At 39.0% G+C, this 18,223-nt stretch overlaps 2 protein-coding genes across 3 annotated transcripts; both read left to right on the forward strand.

Moving 5' to 3' along the window:
- The first annotated feature begins 1,820 nt into the window (after positions 1–1,820).
- On the forward strand, positions 1,821–6,309 carry fam217bb (family with sequence similarity 217 member Bb). Of its 2 annotated transcripts, none has more exons than XM_023288038.3 (4): positions 1,821–2,088; positions 2,348–2,432; positions 4,378–4,445; positions 4,523–6,309. In XM_023288038.3, the coding sequence occupies exons 1-4, from the start codon at positions 1,973–1,975 to the stop codon at positions 5,847–5,849; spliced, it is 1,596 nt and encodes a 531-aa protein (XP_023143806.2). In that variant the 5' UTR covers positions 1,821–1,972; the 3' UTR covers positions 5,850–6,309. The 2 variants fall into 2 exon arrangements, with proteins under 2 accessions (XP_023143806.2, XP_023143807.2); XM_023288039.2 differs by having other exon boundaries at positions 1,990–2,121.
- Positions 6,310–6,987: 678 nt separating this feature from the next.
- On the forward strand, positions 6,988–12,928 carry pdrg1 (p53 and DNA-damage regulated 1). The gene is made up of 5 exons (XM_023288040.3): positions 6,988–7,142; positions 8,366–8,441; positions 9,055–9,129; positions 9,254–9,334; positions 11,723–12,928. The coding sequence occupies exons 1-5, from the start codon at positions 7,059–7,061 to the stop codon at positions 11,803–11,805; spliced, it is 399 nt and encodes a 132-aa protein (XP_023143808.1). The 5' UTR covers positions 6,988–7,058; the 3' UTR covers positions 11,806–12,928.
- Positions 12,929–18,223: the final 5,295 nt, after the last annotated feature.

Consider the following 18,223-nt stretch of genomic DNA (forward strand, 5'->3'; position numbering starts at 1 on the left):
TAGTGTTGTTTTGGGTTGTTCACATGAAAAGTGACACAATTAGGTGAGTAAGAGAAGTGACTCTATGCTCCTCAAACTTTCAAACAGATGGACAGTTAAGGTGTGAAGTGATTGTAAATGTTGGATCATTGGCCCAAGATTGGTTGACAGATGTGCAGGTTTGGGATTATTTTCAAAAATTGCCTTACTTATAAAAACTTATAAAAACTTATAAACTTATAAAAAGGCAGTGCCCCTTAAAGCAGTGTAAAACTGCTTTAAGGGGCACTGCCTTTTTATAAGTTTATTCGATATGAGACAAAAATGATGTGTTATGTTCATTAATATAGGAACATAATAATTCCTTGGATATACAAAAAGGACTAAGGGTGTCATTTATCCCTTTGATTCCCTAACTCTCACTAGACCCTAAACAAAGACAAAACTATTTCATAAATACACTCACCTTCACTTTACTAGGTACACTTTACTTGTACTGAGTTGGACCTCCTAATGCTTTCAGAACTGTCTTGATTCTTCCTGACATATATTCAACATGGTTCTGGACACATTCCTCACAGATTTTGGTCCACATTGACATATTTACTTCACTCAGTTGATACAGATTTGTCAGCTTCACATCCATGTTGCCAATCTCCCATTCCACTATGTCCCAAATGTGCTCTACAGGATTGAGATCTAGTGACTGTGGAGGCCATTGGAGTACAGTGAACTCAATGTTATGTTCAAGAAATCAGTTTGAGGTTATTTGAGCTAAGTGACATGGAGCGTTGTCCTGCTGGGAGTAGCCATCAGAAGATGGTACAATGTCATAAAGGGATGGACATGGTTAGCAACAATACTCAGGTAGGCTGTGGAGTTGAAATGATGCTCAGTTGGTACTAAGGAGCCCAAAGTGCACCAAGAAAATATCCCCTACACCATTACACCACCAGCAACCTGAATAGTTGATACGAGGAAGGATGGATCCATGTTTTCATGTCGTTTACTCCAAATTCTGACCATCTTAATGTCACAGCTGAAATCGAAACTCATCAGACCAGACAATGTTTTTCCAATCTTCTATTGTCCTTTTTTTGGCCTTTATTCTACAGGACATTGGAGAGAGAGCGAGAGAGAGACAGGAAACGTGGGGACAAGAGTGGAGGAAGGACATGTAGCAAATGGCTATGGTTGGACTGGAACCCATAACCGCTGTGTGGGGGTTTGTGGGTCACCTGCTCAACCAGTTGAGCTACTGCGCCTATTTTCCATTTTTAGAGAAACTATAGCTTCAGCTTCAGCTCCCATTCTTTGCTGACAGGAGAGGCACTCAGTGTGGTCCTCTGGTGCTGTAGTTCATGTGCTTCAAGGTTTGACGTGTGTTCAGAGATGGTCGTCTGCATGCTTTGGTTGAGTTACTGTTGCCCTTGTATCATCTCAAACCAGTGTGACCGTTCTCCTCTGCCCTCTGGCATCAAGACATTTTCACCCAGAGAATTGCTGCTCACAGGATATTTTCTCTTTTTTGGACCATTCTCTGTAAACCCTAAAGATGATTATAGGTGAAAATCCCAGTAGAACAGCAGACACCAACATCCCTGCCACATTCAGTCACTTAAATCACCTTTTTTCTCCATTCTGATGCTCAGTTCAAATTTCAGCAGGTTGTCTTGACCATTTCTACATGTCAAAATTCATTGAGTTGCTGCCATGTGATTGACTGATCAGGGATTTGCGTTGACATGCAGTTGAACAGGTATATATGTATATATTCCTATAAACCATCCCTATGAGGTGAACAGGTGCTACTGCGCTCTGCTGGACGTCGGCTGAATTGTTCATCACGCAAAAAAAAAAAAAAACAAATCCGTGAGCACAGATGAAGAGGATGCATCTGGTGGATTTGGGGTCTCCACTCATTATGATCACAGCTCCGTGTCTCCCGTGAACAGCCCACTCGCCCATTTCATTGGTGCTGCTTTCGGCTGGGATGGGCAGCATTCTGCAGGAGAGGGTGGCACCGCGGTGCGTGGAGAGGGTCTCCAGCAGGGAGAGGGAGTGGAAGAAGAAGGCTGCGTGGAGCAACAATAGGCCCAATGTGGCCAGGTAGCCTCACCATCACGTTATTATTCCGACACGGTAATAAACGGTGCAGACAGGACGGTGTTTGTCGGTGTTCTCAGCTGCTGTCGCCTCGGCGGGGAGACTGCGGTTGTGGCTGTGAGATGTGAAAACATTACAAAGAGCTCCGCCATGTTCGCCCCGCAGAGCACCGCTTTATGTTTTTGTTGCCATTTACATCTATGCATTTTTACGCGCTGCTGCCTGCATTAACTGCTGTTTTCTTTCTGCATTTTTCCTCAAGCAACAAGATGGGAAGGCGGCAGTCACAAAGGAGAACCCCGCAGCCGCAATACCCGCTGCCCAGCCAGGAAAATAATCATGAGAAAGTAAGTGTTGATTAACTGGCATTTCTGTCAGACAGAAAAATAACGATTGCAAATTAGTTTCAAAAAATAAAATAAAATATTTCAAAATAATATGCTGTTTTTCAAATGTGGGGATTTGTTGCTTTTCTCAATTTGATGTAACTGACAAAATTTTTTTAAAAAATAATAACATACGATAATTTATTTATTATTCTTACAGTCGGGAAAATTACATTGTTACAACAGCAAATGGGATAGTGCAAACATTTAAGAAATATCAGTACAAAAATAAAAATAAACCAAAAATATACATAGTTCAGGTTGTCCAAAGTCCTCTGGATGTGGAAATAAAAATATTACACATTTCAATGGCGTTACACAGATTGTTTCATGAGTGGATGGAGAAGTATTAATATTGCACAGATTCGTCCTTAAGTAGGAAGACACTCATTTGCACAGATTCTTGTATATGTAAAGATATTTATGTTGACATTGAGTTTTTACATGTTCGAAATATTCACAGTTCACTGATTTAAATGTGTTAATATGGCACCAAAACGTGCAATAGCCCTTTAATATCACTGCAAACTAAATAGTTTTCTACTTTGGTACATTTTTCTTATTTTTTTATACCTTACTTACCAGATATTCCTGCTTATTTATTTGTATCTCTGGTGGTCATCACTTCACTCTTTCTGCTTGCTATTGTAAGACATCAGTGAAGTATTTCTATTCTATTTTCTATTTTTAGTTTTCATCAGACAAAACACAGCTATCGTCACTATTTTCAGACATCTACAAACGCAGAGAGCCGTGAAAACAGTTTGTAGTAGGATATTTAACAGGACAGTGGAGATAGGTTTATCAGCATGAGTACATAACTAACTTCAGATGCCATCTAACAGACATTGTTTTTTTTTTAATCTGTAGAGTGATTTGCATGAGAATTCTGTGGTGGTCTTTAGAGATGAATCCACTGCAACTTGGAAAAAACACTGCAATAACCAGAAGAGAACAAATCCTCAGTAATTCTATAAGTAATAAGAAAAATGCTGCAAATACCGAGACCACAACCAAACACACACAAAAAATAAACAAGCTGCATTTGGTTTGGATGCGTTTTTGGTAACTCCTTGCGATTACAACATTTGTTTTATATCTAAAAGCTGCACTTGTGAGGCCAAAATTTTGAAGATTCTTTTTATTAGCTTGTGTTTTGTCCATTTGCATAAAACAATATTGCAAATTCATTAAATTCTGAGTTTATCATCTTGTTAATTTACATAAATAATAAGTCAAAAATCAGTCATCTGTCAATACATGACTAATAGTATATTACACTTTTCTTCATAAATATTCATTTTGTTTCAGTAGCTTCCATGCTTTCCATTTATATTGGATATTTTTGTATTAATGCCATTTTCTCATAATTATTTTTAACAGAATGTCCGTTCAATATCTAATTTCTAACTTAATTCATGGCAGTAGCAGTAACTAACTAGAGAAACAGTGAAGTAGAGAGAAAAAGCATTAGATGTTTGAAGAATCTTTTTGGAATTGGTATTAGTACTAAATCTAAAAGATGATTCAAAGACTGTTTTTTAAGCAGAAGCGCTCAGGGAGAAACATGCTAACATGTAGGAACATCAAGGCTTTTTTTTTTTTTTTTTAAACAAAAAAGAAGAAAAAGTTGGGTAATTAGCTTTAGCTGAGGCTAACTCAGCCAGCTCTAACTATCCAGTGTGGAGTCACTGCTTTTATTTATTTTTTTGCTTTTTTACAAATACCACACATTTCTATGGCATCTCAATGTTTATACGAGAGATGAAATGTCATTAAGTTGCATTGTTTACTAGTGAAAACAATCAGTAGGTTTAGCATTAGTTTCAAGTGTGTTCACAGCTTGAATATCTGTTAGTGAGGAGAAAAACGTGTCATTTAATGTTGTATCCGTTTGTCATCGCAGAGGCTGCTGCCAAGAAGAAAGCACAAATCAAACATCTCCTCGATCAGACGCAATACTCCTCAAAACAGGTGACGTCACTGAGCAGATTTGTTGTTATTCTGTGCTGCATTTGTCCTAATTTAACGACATTTACTTTTCCTTGCAGCGCTCAGGGAACCTCAGAGTCCAAGTCTCATCCAGTGTCTCCTGCGGACGACAGGATGGAGTCAAAGGTGCAGCTTCCTGCTCAGCGCCGCAGCCACAGAGAACACAAACACACCGGATTCAGAGGCAGCAGACAGACTGCAGCCTCTTCCTGCCAACGTCTGTACGATTCAAGCTCTGATCTGCTGGAGAGATGCTCACCAGAGCTGGAGGTGGGAGGTCTGAGGGGCCACGGAGATGAGGACAGTGACAGCGACCTGTCGGAGTCAGAAAGACTCCCGGTGTCGCCCTGCAGCCGGGTTCCTCCACAGCTTGATCTCAGGCCGGAGGTCATCGAGGCCGAACTCTGCTCATCTCGCAGCCACAGAGCCAGAGAACGGAGCTCAGGTGGGTTTGACTTCCCAGACTTCCTCCCTCCACCTTTTAATTCGTGGAGCCTCAGTCAGCTGGCTGTTTTCTATAACATGGAGGGCCGAGGGGCTCCCCGGCCGAGGCCTGTGGGCCCTTTAGAAAGGTATCTGGAGAGGCTGCTGCAGCTGGAGTGGTGTCAGATCCAGACTGTCCAGGAGGAGAGAGGGAAGCTGGCGGTGTCAGAAGTTCTATCCACCTGTCGGAGGTCACCGGCTGCCGCCTCATCACGCCTCAGCTCTCCAAAGTGCATCCTCCAGTGTCAGCGTGCCTTCCCCCTCACCTTCCTCTCCTCGATGGCCAATCACTCCGCCCTGCTATCCGGCTGCGCCTGCACTCTCTGCCGGATCCGCCTCTCCACCTGCATCACGCCGTGCAGCCGCTCAGCCCACAGCCACGCCTGTCAGACCAGACTGAGCCCGATGCTGGAGCGGACCAGGTTACCGGTGTCGCTGCCCAAGAGGAGCTACAGCGAGAGTCGGGTTCAGTCTTCAGAGAGAGACCTCAGAGCTCAGAGGTTCAGCAGCCCCGTGAGGACCAACAGCCATCTGAGGAGGATGCAAGCTTCAGGAAACATCCGCAACCCCGTCCTAGGTGCTTCCAGCAGGCCTCACTCCACCGCCAGGGACTCTGGCGAGGTTAAGGGAGACGCGTTGGACTACTGGACGGGTGGGTTCAGGAGGAGGAGTGGCTCAGAGCAGAGGAGAGGTGGAGTAGAAAGGCACCAGAACGGATCAGAGAAAAGACGAAGCGGCTCTGAGAGCAGAAAAGCCAGAGCTGAGCGTAGACGGGCAGCTGAGTTTAAAGGACGGGAAATAAAACCAGACGCTGTCACAGCAATAATGGACAATTTACCTGGGTCCAAATATTCTCCTATACGGAGGCCAAGCAGGACGAAACAGGTTGAGTTTGTTACATAACACCAAATTTAGAAACTGTATGTAATCTGAAGGCCACAGCTACAGTCACCACTTTTAAAATCTGAACATGAATGTATGTTTTCAGTAATTCTTTCTTTCTGGTACGGGTTGACAACAAGTATAACAAGATTGTCAATGTATTAATATTATATAAAACATTGTTTGCCTAATTTATTCGATGTTTACTCCAATGCTGTGATTGCACTCATAAGCTCCGGTGGATGTTTACAGGATCGATCATAAGTGAAAGAGCCTGTGGATAATTATATATGAAGACTTCTATTTGTTTTTCAGTTATATAAACCCAGTAAGCCTTTGTCAGCACAACACACTATGTATATATTTGTATGAAAGATTTTCCACCACTGCAGGTTTACTAGTGATGTAAACAGTAGCTCACACTACTGGGTCTGTCAAAAAATCATCAAAACAGTTATTAAAGGATACCAAACTGTTGTAACTGACAGGTGTAATTCTTCAGATTAACCTCATAAGGCATAGGCTGCTTTTTTTTAAATTTCATTTTTAGCAAGTAAAACTCAAGGAAAGGAGTTATTCACTGCCAAGATCATGACAACAACTACTGTTGGAGTTACTCTGCAGCAGGACATGACAGGAAGCTCACTTCAGTCCAGTTCAATGAAGTTAGAAACAGAAATCCCTGAAGGAAAAACCTGCTGCATCCTGTAAGCCAACGCAACTATGAGACAAGAACTACAAGAATGAATCTTCACGAGAACAAATCAAAAAACAACAAACAGAATAAATGTCCTTGAGTTGCCAATTCAGTGCATGAGTCTAATTACACTTTAAATTTAGTGATTGTACTTGAATATTGCTGTTCACTTGCAGTCTCTGCGCTACTTTACAGAGACTGAGCCTGAGGAGATTTGGTGATAAAGGTGATACAGACATATATATACAGACTCAAGTCAATCAGGAAATTGTGGTACTTCCCAATGTGATGGTTAACAAAACACTGAAATCAATAATTAATGTGGAACATCTGTGACTGAGTCCACATGGCTGGGTTCCATACAAGGATTTCAAGTATCTGTGCAGCTCTACTAATGACCTATAGAGGGCAGTGTAGTCTGCCACAAATATCTTACCAGAAGAAGACGAAGAAGACGGCGGTTTTGCAGTGGGTACTTCCGGTTTCCAGTCGTTGTTTCACACCGGACGTATTTTTGTAGCTACACAAGCGGCATGGACGCTGAATCCCAGCGTGTGTTGGAATATTTGACAGAAGTTGAGGAGGCAGCAGAGGATGTTCTCACCAATAAACAGCAGGTAATTAACTACTGGCTCTCTAACAATAACCGGTTCGTAGCACGTGTAGCTAGCTGCTAACTGATCTGTAATTAACGGCTAATGTTAGCAGCTACGCTAACTAGTAGTTGTAGTCCTCGTTTCTAACAGTCAGCTTGTTATAGCTTAAATATGTTTTCAGTTTATTATCGTTCTGTCTTGATTGAATACTGACTTGGTACCAATGCATGTTTAGTAACAAGCAGAACACGGACAACTGGGAGGATCTATGGAGCTAACTGCTAACCGAACTGTAACTAATGGCCAATGTTAGCAGCTAAGCTAACTAGTGAGGTTGTGAGCTCTTCGTTTTCAGTCAAGTTATTATAGTTGAACTGTATTTTCGGTTTATAGTCTTTCTGGTGGCATAAACAATCCTCGCGCGGGAAATGGTTTGGTACCACGGCATTAAACTGGTTAAGATTTTAAAAATCTGTCACCAAGAAAGCTAGTAAATTACTGAACTTGATACGTTTTCCATAAACATTAGCTTATTTTGAGGCTTGGTGCTAGTCTGTGTTCCACCAGTGATAATGTATATAATTTCCAAAAAAGTTTTTTGTAATCAGGACTTTTAAAATCTTAAATATTAGCCACACTTTGTCTTATATGTTAAGCATTGTGCAGTATCCAGTTACAGTACTGTTTTTATTGTTCTTAGTACACTTAATAAACAAGTTATTTTTGAAACAAACTTTTCATAGATACAATTGCATATATGATTTTTCAGTTTTTTATGTTATATAGATATTTGTACATCTCATACTGTACTTAAAAAATATTTGTCTGATTTTGTAAATGCATGATTTTGTTGTACATTGTGCAATGGTAATAAGTCATTCTATTCTACTCTAGTGGGTTTTCTGTCAATATTTAAAGGTACCAAACTGTGTGTAAATGGATCTAAGCTGCTGCTGTACACACCCACTTCAGGAAGAAGACTCTCTCTGTGTCTGTGATTATTTTACAAGCAGCAGGAGTTTATCCACCCATGTTTTTTCCTGGCTTGTATATAGGGACTGACCTGTATTTGCTGCTTAGCTGTTATTAAAGAACTGGCTTTTAACTGACTACTGGTTGTAATTTTAGGGAATACGGAAACATGTGTTCACTTTTTAGCTTTCATAATGAGCTAGTCATTTATTTTTTGAACATTCCCTACATAGTATTGTCAGGAACTAAGGTTCTCTTGTATTTTTTTTTAGATTGTGGACCTGGACACAAAAAGAAACAGGAACAGGGAGGCACTGAACGCACTGAAACATGAAATGTCAGATTCAGGTAAGTGACCCCTCACTGCAAAGCATTGCTTCAGACACTCACTATGAACACTCATTGCCTAATTTCAAAAAACAATTGCAAAATGTCACTGTGGAAATATACTTCAGTATCCTGATATGAGTTAGGTGTATAGTTGGAATATTGGTTGTATATGTCACTGTAATTGTAATTACATGAAAGTAAACTCAATATCTACCTTTTTAGATATGCTTTTGATTGGTTTCATAGATTTGATTTATTACTCTTCTAGAACTTATTTTATTGATTGATTTCTCCATTTATTCACTTTTTTTATTGTAATCTCTTCAATGTGCCATTTATTACTTCATTTTTAATATTTTCTTATTGTGTTTTTATGAATTTTGTCTTCTGTTTTGCCCTTCTATCTATCTGTATGGTAGTAATAGATATCATGTTTTATTTTTATTTTTTTTAAAATATTTTTATTTTCAGTGTTTAATTTATAACATGATGATGGGGCTGGGGGTTGTTTGTGTTGTTTTATTGCATTTTTATTACTTTCATCTGTAAAGCACTTTGTGTTACATTTCATTTGTATGGAAAGTAGTATATAAATAATGTCTGATTGATTTAACACTGCTGACATTTGCAGAGAAAGTGAAGGTTTGCTTTGGGAGCATGTTCATCAAATTTCCCAAATCCAAGACAAAAGAGATGATTCAGAAAGGTAAATGTTTTCTAAATTAAACAATCTGCATATACAGAATAGATTTTCATTTTAGCTGTGAATAAGAATAGAATTGTTTTACAAATCAATTTGAACACTTGTGATCTTTGTTTCTCATCTGTAGACCAAGAGCAGCTGGACAAGGAGATAAATGACCTTCGCCAAGGGCTGAAAGCAAAAGTCAATCGTCTCAATGAGATGCAAGGTACAAAGAATGATCTGTTTGTTGTTTCCTGTGACACTATTTTGCCGGCGTAGTTGCTGCTTAGGGCTCAGCACCACCTGAAACGATTTTGATTGGTTTACAAAAAATACAGACATGCTTGAGCATTTTTCCTCCCATAGCAGAATAATTATGTGGTTCAGACAGACAATCCCTCAGTGCTGGGAGGATACAGCCATGAACAAAAGTTTCCATACACTAGTAAAGACCATATGTGGATTTTGTCATATTTCCAGAAGACCTTTGGTATATCTATGACAGAACCAAAATACATGATTGTTTTTTGTGACAAAGATGCATGGGTCTCGGTGATTCCATCATAGAAAATTCTGAGGTAAAAGAATCATTAGAAAGTCATGACTGACGTGATTTATAAGGTCTATGCAAGTATGTTGAAACTTTTATTCAAGGATGTAGGTCTGGCAATGCAAACCTACATCTGCTGGCTCAACGCTGCACACACAATGTTGACAAAGTCTAAGTTGTTTTGGCTGATGTCGCTCATATTATGAGCTGGGTGCTGGTCAGAATGTGAGAAGGCTACTGTCAATACCGCTCACTCTGTCAAAACATAATGTTGTGTTTTTGTGTAGGTGTTTATATTGAATTACACTCATTTCACATTTTTTTGTGACATGTGCTCTTGAGAATCATAGAATTTCAGTGTTTTTGTGCCAACTACAAATCTGGTATTTTTACACCCTAATTTAGTACCTAAAACAAAGTTCCACAAAATTCTTTTAACTACACATTTCTTGCAATGTAAGTAAAAAAAAAAAAAAAAACCCAGCACAGTAATGAAAGCCTCAGGGCCATGACATCATAAACAGATTAAAGTGTTCAGCAGTGTCCAGGAGGTTTTGATTTTTTTTTCATTTCAAACAATTTTTTCCCTTTGAAAATTTCTTGAATACACACATACTTTTCAAAGTGACAGTTGTTTACATGCAGGCTCCACATGCACACAGCAAAAGGAGAGAAACACTTAAAAGTAGAATTTGGTTTCAGTATAGTGATACAATGTCAGTTGTGAGGCTACACAGTTAATGGAGTATTAATCCTGATCACCATTTTGGTTTCCCACGATTAAAGTGGCGCGATTAATTACACTATTGACATGTAAAATGCTTTGCTTCAAGAAAACTGTGGCAGAAACAGAAAAGATAAAATCATTAGATTCTAACTTGAGTAAATCTGACATCATAACACCTCATTTAAGTCTTTTCAACCTAATTGTTGGTCGTACACATATCTGAGTCGCTTCACTGCAGTAACTGAGTGGAGACTAGAAGTTTCTCTGTGCACAGCTGCCCAACTAGTATCTACTCTCACCTGTATGTGACATATTAAGGGAGCATTGATAAATTGTGGTGTCTATCTATAAGCTAATTCTCTACTAATAGTTTTTGTAGTTATGTGGTGAAAATCCCTCTTTTTCCCACAGATAAACAAAATATTGCAAGAATTGCATAAAAGACACTGTGCTGTGTTGAAAGTACTTCAGCAAAAGGCGTTTTTTTGTTTATTGGCATTTTTGGGATTGTTCTATTTGCCCAACATTGTTGAATTTGTTACATTAGAATTATTGTATGTGTGGAAGTACAGTGATCATTTTAAACATTTAGGTTTTTGTTCTTTATCCAGCTCTTAACCTCAGTGGTAATTTGCAATATTTAAATTGATCTTTCGTATGTACGCTAGACTTCCATTGATGCTGGTGGTGCAGACTCCACTCTTATAAGGTTTGGAAAATGCTCATAACTGAAGTGTGTAATTAGCAGAAGCATTTTTAATAAATGACATGTATCTTTAGAGTCCCTGCTGAAGTGCTTTGGATTCATTCTGAACTTAACGTTTCTGCCATTTGGACCTGTGTTTTTTTCATCTTTTGAACTTTTACCACTGCTTGCTGGATTCATGAAAGCTCAGAGGAAAAATATTTACATCACATCTGCAAATGTGTATGCAGTCCGTATAGGAGGAATGGCTGGTCTCCAGTAATGTATGCATGTATAGGAAGCGAGCGGTTTCTAATGGTGCTCCAATTGCCGCTGATGTGTTGTCAAACTGAATGTCTCCCAGTGGTTTGGTTGTTGGAAGCCATCATGGAAACTGAGTCCAGCCTGCATTCAGTCATAAAGCTGTAGAATTAACAGGGAAGGGTTACGCCTCAATACATACATCCGGTAAAGCAGTTGAAAAGTTGAAATGTTATTTTTGAGGAAATACTTCAGTCACAATAACATCCAATGTAAATTTTGAGGCAGTTAAGTTTATTAATGTCTGTTTAGTGCTTCATGATAATCAAATATCATGCATGAAGTTTTGATGAAGGGTGACCATGATGTATGTCTTTCTGTTGATTTGCAGGAAAACCAGAGCTGAGAGGCTACAATCTTTCCCCACTGTCCACTGATGAAGTCAGAGCTATTAACAGCCTTTTGAAGAGGTGACATGATGTCTGCAAAATACTCTGGAGGACATTAAGGGCAAACGGCACAAGTTGCTAAAGAGCCTCACCTGCAGCGCTCAGATTTGCAGATGTGCTGACCTCAGGATGGTGTGAGGACATCGTGAATTAGCATCATAACATTGAACAGTGTCTTTGTGGCTGACATCTGTAAGTTGTTTGCTGAATGTCCGCTCAAACAAGAGCTCTACTTTATTACCCACAACCTTTTTAAAAGTTAAGTTTTCAGTTTTTGAGGCCTTTTTTTCAAACAGTAGTCAGGTTTTGCTTACTGTAGTTCTAAAGCAACCCTTCATAGGTGGTGGGGGACAAAATCCACAGCCGTCCTTCTTTCAATAGATGGCTTCAGCTGTCTGAATTTGACAGATTAATTTGATTTTATGTGAGTTTTAATCTTTTTACCATTTAATTCCCTTGTTTAGTTACTCTCTTTCCCCTATAGTCCACCCTGGAGACAAAAAGTCAGAATTTTACACAGTAACTTTATAAGATAAACACTTCGACTATCCCACTGAGACAGCTTCTGAATACATTGCTGCACAGGAGGGAAGACTGCATGGTTAATCCTCTATGATGTATGCTGAAAGCGCAGTGGAACAGCATATTTTATCAACAAATACATACTGGAGGGATGATTGTAGCGAGCGAAACCTGTTTCTGTGGATGGTTTCCAGATGGGCGATTTAAGCAAATATCCTCAAGATATTAAAACATAAATCATACATAGAGCACTGAATTTGTTTTTCTAATGAAGCCAGTAATATTAAAAGGGACTGTGTAACAGACAGGCCAATGCCTGTAATGGTAAACACGTGAGTGTTATATGTTGGTTTGTATATTTCCCACTTTAATGGCAATACTATTCCGCTATCTTGATGTTTTCAAGCAGCATCCAAGCAGAGATGGTGCAAACCTGCATCTGTGAAAACTGTGTCTGAGCACAGACGCTGTAATGTTACATTCAAGCCTTTTGTTTTTGAATTTTTAGGCCATAAATGATGCTGTTGATATTGTGCTCTGTAGCTGTAGGCCTCCACTTAACAGTCAGTTTTGTATTCCAGGGTATCTATAGCAGTTTGTGTAAATAAAATTACTTCATCAGTCTAGTTTTAAGCTCCTTTTGTCATTTTTTAAATCAGTTATAGTGACATTGTACTCACCATTACTGAGCTCTGGGAATGAATGTGAACATCTAATAGGGCAACAAGCACTATTGAACAGAAGATCACGTGCACCCATAATGTCAGTAAATCTATAGTAGGTGAAAGATGAAGTGTAGAGTTTGTCAGACAGTTTGTAATTTTACTGCTCACATTACATTTGTTGTCTCTTACAATAAGTTTTGCTAACTTTTGAATTTAAAACTTGCCTTGATCATGTGACTCCTTTGGTTTGTTGCTGATGGAGACCTGAAGCAAGAGCATTCAAGTTCTGTTCCAATAAATGAACAAATGTTATTGTTTATTAATTATTTAGGTGCCTTCTTAGTTGCCTTCCCATAAGATCTGGATATTTGCATCTTAAACATCATAGCTTGACAGAAGACTTTAGACGTAACATTCATAACGGCAGCACAGAGAGGCCTATAGGACACTTCTCGTGCAACCTGCAGTTTTTTTCTGTGCTTGCAAAAATAAGTGTTTCTCTTTGTGAAAACCGCTACAAACAAACACTCTTATCACTAATTATTTGATGTTCCAATTAAAGGTAGTCTTTCTTAACCTGATTATTTTTCATTGATACAAGATATCAAAAGGCATTTTTGGTTTTGTTCCAGGGTAATCCCTAAACAACTAATATTTATTTTTTAAAGTACAGTTATGCATTCTTGGTAGCATGTACATTTAGGTTGTGCAAAAACATCAATGACTGTCGAGTCTTTATCCTGTGAATTTGGGGAAGAAGTGAGTGAATAGTAATTGCTGTATTGGTGCTGGTTTGTCTCAGTATAGAAATAGATTAATTTGAGATCGGACAAGGAAAGAAATACTGAAAGAGGGACTGCATTAAGATGCAGCATGTAGGAACAGATGCATGAGGATGGAGACAGTGTTAAACCATAGCTTTCCTTTAAATACTTATGTAGTTGAGCTGAGCATTGAAAATCCAGCTTATTAAAAATAAGACCTTTGAGGCGAAGGCCTCTGTCTCTCCCAAATACTGAAAAAGTTTTTCACGGCTTTGTTGTCACTTATTTGGACTGCCATAGTCTTAATCTGCAGCTGGTTCAAAATAACGCTCCTCATATGGCCTGTACTGAAGGAAATGTGATGTTCAGGGTCCTGTGAAAATCAGAAAAGCCCAGGTAGGTAGTTTACAGTCAGAAGATGGCACTGCAGTGCAGGTGTAGATGAGTAGTCTGTGTTCACCATTAGCCCTCCCAGTCCTTTAAAAAGCCCTTATTGCCATTTAATTAGACAGAGTTGTGTTTGAAAATTCAGTGAAGAACCAAACTTCTCTAGTGCATAACTTGTTGTCACTTAATTACATTGTTATCATCTAATTTAAAATGCAAGTCTGTGAAACCTGAACACAGAGACTTTGTGCTTATAAAGTATTGCTAACATCATGTTGGAGGCTTTTATTTTTGAATATTTAAACCATAAATTTTCAGTAGTTCTTTGCATTTTTGACATGTCTGTTGTGCTTTTGTGTTATTTGGTTTTATCATCGGTGTTTAGTTGTATTTTTCTGACTTATTTAATGCAGCTTTTTATGCTTGTTTTGGTGTATTTAACTAGGCGTGCTTCTCATACAGCTGCATATGTATAGGCATCATTTCAAGTTCAATCAATTGGCCACAAGGGATCAAATAACGTATTTCTGCTAATATAAAATTTGATATCATATTGATGCTGGTATGGAAAAGAAAAATTGAAGGTGGCTGTGGCTCAGATAGTAGAACTAATCTACTACTAGCAAGTTTGGTGAGCTGACTTGTATGGTTTCGTTGTCAGTGGTAAGTTTGCTTTGGACTGTGTAGTCGTCTTGCAGCTAGTATTAGCATTTAGAATTAGCATTAGCAGGTTTGGAGAGTCTATATGTATAGTTTCTTTGTCACTTTTTAGCAGTTGGCACTAGGTATTCAGCATCTTGCACCAGCTAACTGGTAGCATCAGCACTGGTCACTACCTGGAACGTCTCCTAAACGGGCCTGAGTCAGTTGAACGTGGCAGTGCTGATTGGGTTGTGGTGGAGCAGTGTGAACTGGAACTAGATGAGTTGAATCTGGGATGCCAGAGTTCACCGCCTAGCCTCCTGGAGGTGTTGTGGGACTAAACAGGCGAAACGCCACCTGATGACCCCCAGAGATGTTTCAGGAATCACTGCTCACTGGTGTGTATAGTGACGGGTCAGGGATCCTAGGTCCTTCATTGAGTACGCATCTTTCTTGTTTGGAGCACAAGTGTCTAGTGTTTAAATTAACTAACTGTTTAAAACATAAATGATGCTGTCGCTATCTGTAGCAATTTGTGTAAGTAAAAGTAATTTATTAGACTATTTCCAAACCAATTTTTGCCCCCCTATCATTATTATTTTTTAAACTTACCACCTCCTCTGTGAATGGTTGCATTTAGTCATACCGGTGTGCATGTTTTCTACAGCTGCTGTGCTTCAGTGTCTTTGTTATTGTTGTTGTTGTTGTTATCTCACTTGGGTTTTTCCTTCAGATGAGACATACCAAACACCTTTAGTCACAATCTGAGTGATAAACAGCCGGCGTGTCGTCCCTAAGGGGACTAAGCCACCTGAATGATTAAGAGATCTGCATTGTACTTCTACTGTCTGACATGCCAGCGAGCACGAGAAGACAGGAACAGCCCGAGGCGGCAGGAGAAAGGGAGGGACGACAACAGGGTAGGTGTGAATGTGTTCGGGTTCACTCTCTCCTCAGACTTTTGGTTGCGTGCCACCGCTCTCAGACCTGAAACCGAAGCCTGAGTGATGAATTTATGAGTCAAAGGTTGGGAACCTGCTGACAGAGACAATTAGACCAAACAAGACACGCAACAGCGCTGTGAAACCAGAGGGGGACACACTGATGCTCTGTGCTGATGATTGATTACACAATCACCCTGTTTGCCTTCCAATAGACTACAGAAACCAAATTCTTCGAACCTGACAGGAATCAAAATAAATCCATAAACTATGAGTAATTATAGTGGGGTTGACAGCGTAATGTAGAACTTCATCAAAGGCCAAATTCATGACGAGTTGTGCTTTAGCTGCATTAACCACAGTTTACAGATCACGTGTACCAGGAAGCAGCGATACTGCAGCAACAGGATTGGACTAATAGACTATATAGCGCCCGATTTCAACAAGATTTGAGTTAATCTACAGCTCAGTCTAACATTGCACTCTCTGAACTCCACATGTGGGGAGGTTAGGAGTTTTCTGTGGCATGTTAAGCACAAGTGTGTGGCTACGGGTCTCTTCCTGCTCAGAGATCAAATTGTTTAATGGCTTTCTAGAGAAAAAAAATCCAATTTTGCTGTCATTGCATGTCATCCCAATGAGCCGAGCCGGAGGAAGAATTTACTGGAGGTTGCTGGCTGTTCACGAGTGTGGAAACCTCAGAATATGTGTTGTGGCGGTGAATGTGCAGTCAGATGGTCAGATTTCTCGTGTGTGGTAGAGATAGTCATTTTGACAGATGGGCTGCCAGAGATGTAGCCCACTAGAGTGGACTGCTGGTTGGTGGATGCTGTATTATATATTACAGAAGAAGATTTGTTCCTTTTCACTGCCTAGTGTGCTGCAACTAAAGAGAATATTTGAAATGTGTGATCAAAGTGTCTAAACTAACTTATACACTACCAGTCAAAAGTTTGGAGACACATCTTCTCATTTAATGTTTTTTTCTTTATTTTCATTACTATTTACACCTTCAGTTCTTAAAGTAATGATGGACTGTTGTTTCTCTTTACTCAACTGATTGGTTCTTGCCATAATATGGATTCTAACAGTTGTCAAATAACAGTTGTACCCTGACTTCTGCACAACACAACTGATGGTCCCAACCGCATTCAGAAGGCAAGAAATTCCATAAATTGACCCTGACAGAATACACCCGTGAAGTGAAAACCATTTCAGAAGACTACCTCATGAAGCTCATCGAGAGAATGCCAAGGGTTTGCTAAGGAGTAATCAAAGCAAAGGGTGGCTACTTTGAAGAATCTAAAATATAAAACGTTTTGACTTATTTCACACTTTTTTGTTTACTACATAATTCCATATGTGTTCATTCATAGTTGTGATGCCTTCAGAAAGAATCTACAATGTAAATAGTTCAGAAAATAAAGAAAAACTATAAAACGAGAAGGTGTGTCCAAACTTTTGACTGGTAGTGTATGTGAGCCTAATTTTAAGAAAAAACGTCATTAAATGGTCGATTTCAGTTACTGTGGGTGACAACAAAAAGCTGTCCCGCCTGTTTTCACTTCCCGATGTCCCCTTTAAATATGTCCGTTCTAGTCTGCCCTTAACGAAAGGTGTGTTTTCAGCTTTTCTTTCTACAGGGTGTCTCTAAAGTGTGGACCCACAGCCAAAATCACATATTTTCAAGAAATGAAATGAAGCTCATCTGCTATCTTTCGATATGTCCATCCATCACGTCCACTGAGAAGTACCAGTTCAACTCTTTCTTCTTTTGACAAAGCCATATTTAATCTGCAAAGAAAAAAAAATTATAGTTAATGACTTTTCCTATGTGTCCAGACTTTAGGGATAACCTGTATTTTCAGCATTTGTGTTTTTAATATTTGCATTTTCACCATTTGGTTTTGTTTTCTGCTTTTATTTATAATTTCAGCATTCAGGTTTGTTTTCCAGCATGCCGTTAATTTTCAGCTTTTGGTTTTATTTTCATTTTTTTTTTTTTGGCATTTCTTTTGTGCTTTTGTGTTTTTATTGGGTTTAGTATGTTCAGTACTGCTGCTTTAAATACTAGTTTTGCTGTATGTATCCACTTAAAGTATGATACAGCTGCTTCTGTATTGTTTTAAATTCAATCGTTTGGCAGAAATGTTAAGTGAAACTTTGATGCTAATATAAAATTTGGTATCATATTGACACTGGTATGGAAAAGAAAACTTGAAAGAGGCTGTGGCTCAGGTAGTAGAGTGACTTATTAACTAACACTGGGTTGGTTGTTAGATTCCCTGTTCCTCCTGTGCCAAAAGGGATATATGTGAATGAGGGGTTAAAAACTCTAGTATGCAGTCGCTATAATACTGAAAGTGCATTTTTTTCATTTCAATTGCAGATTAAAGTTTATTGGTAGCAATAAAAATGAGGTGGATTGTATTTTTGTGGTGTTTGCAGCAATAAAAATTTACAATATTAGTTTCTCTTTCTTGAAACAGCCTAAAGGTTTTCCTGAAAGTGAAACTGTATAT

This window comes from Amphiprion ocellaris, chromosome 5 (genome assembly GCF_022539595.1).
Source record: "Amphiprion ocellaris isolate individual 3 ecotype Okinawa chromosome 5, ASM2253959v1, whole genome shotgun sequence".
Classification (NCBI taxonomy): domain Eukaryota; kingdom Metazoa; phylum Chordata; class Actinopteri; family Pomacentridae; genus Amphiprion; species Amphiprion ocellaris.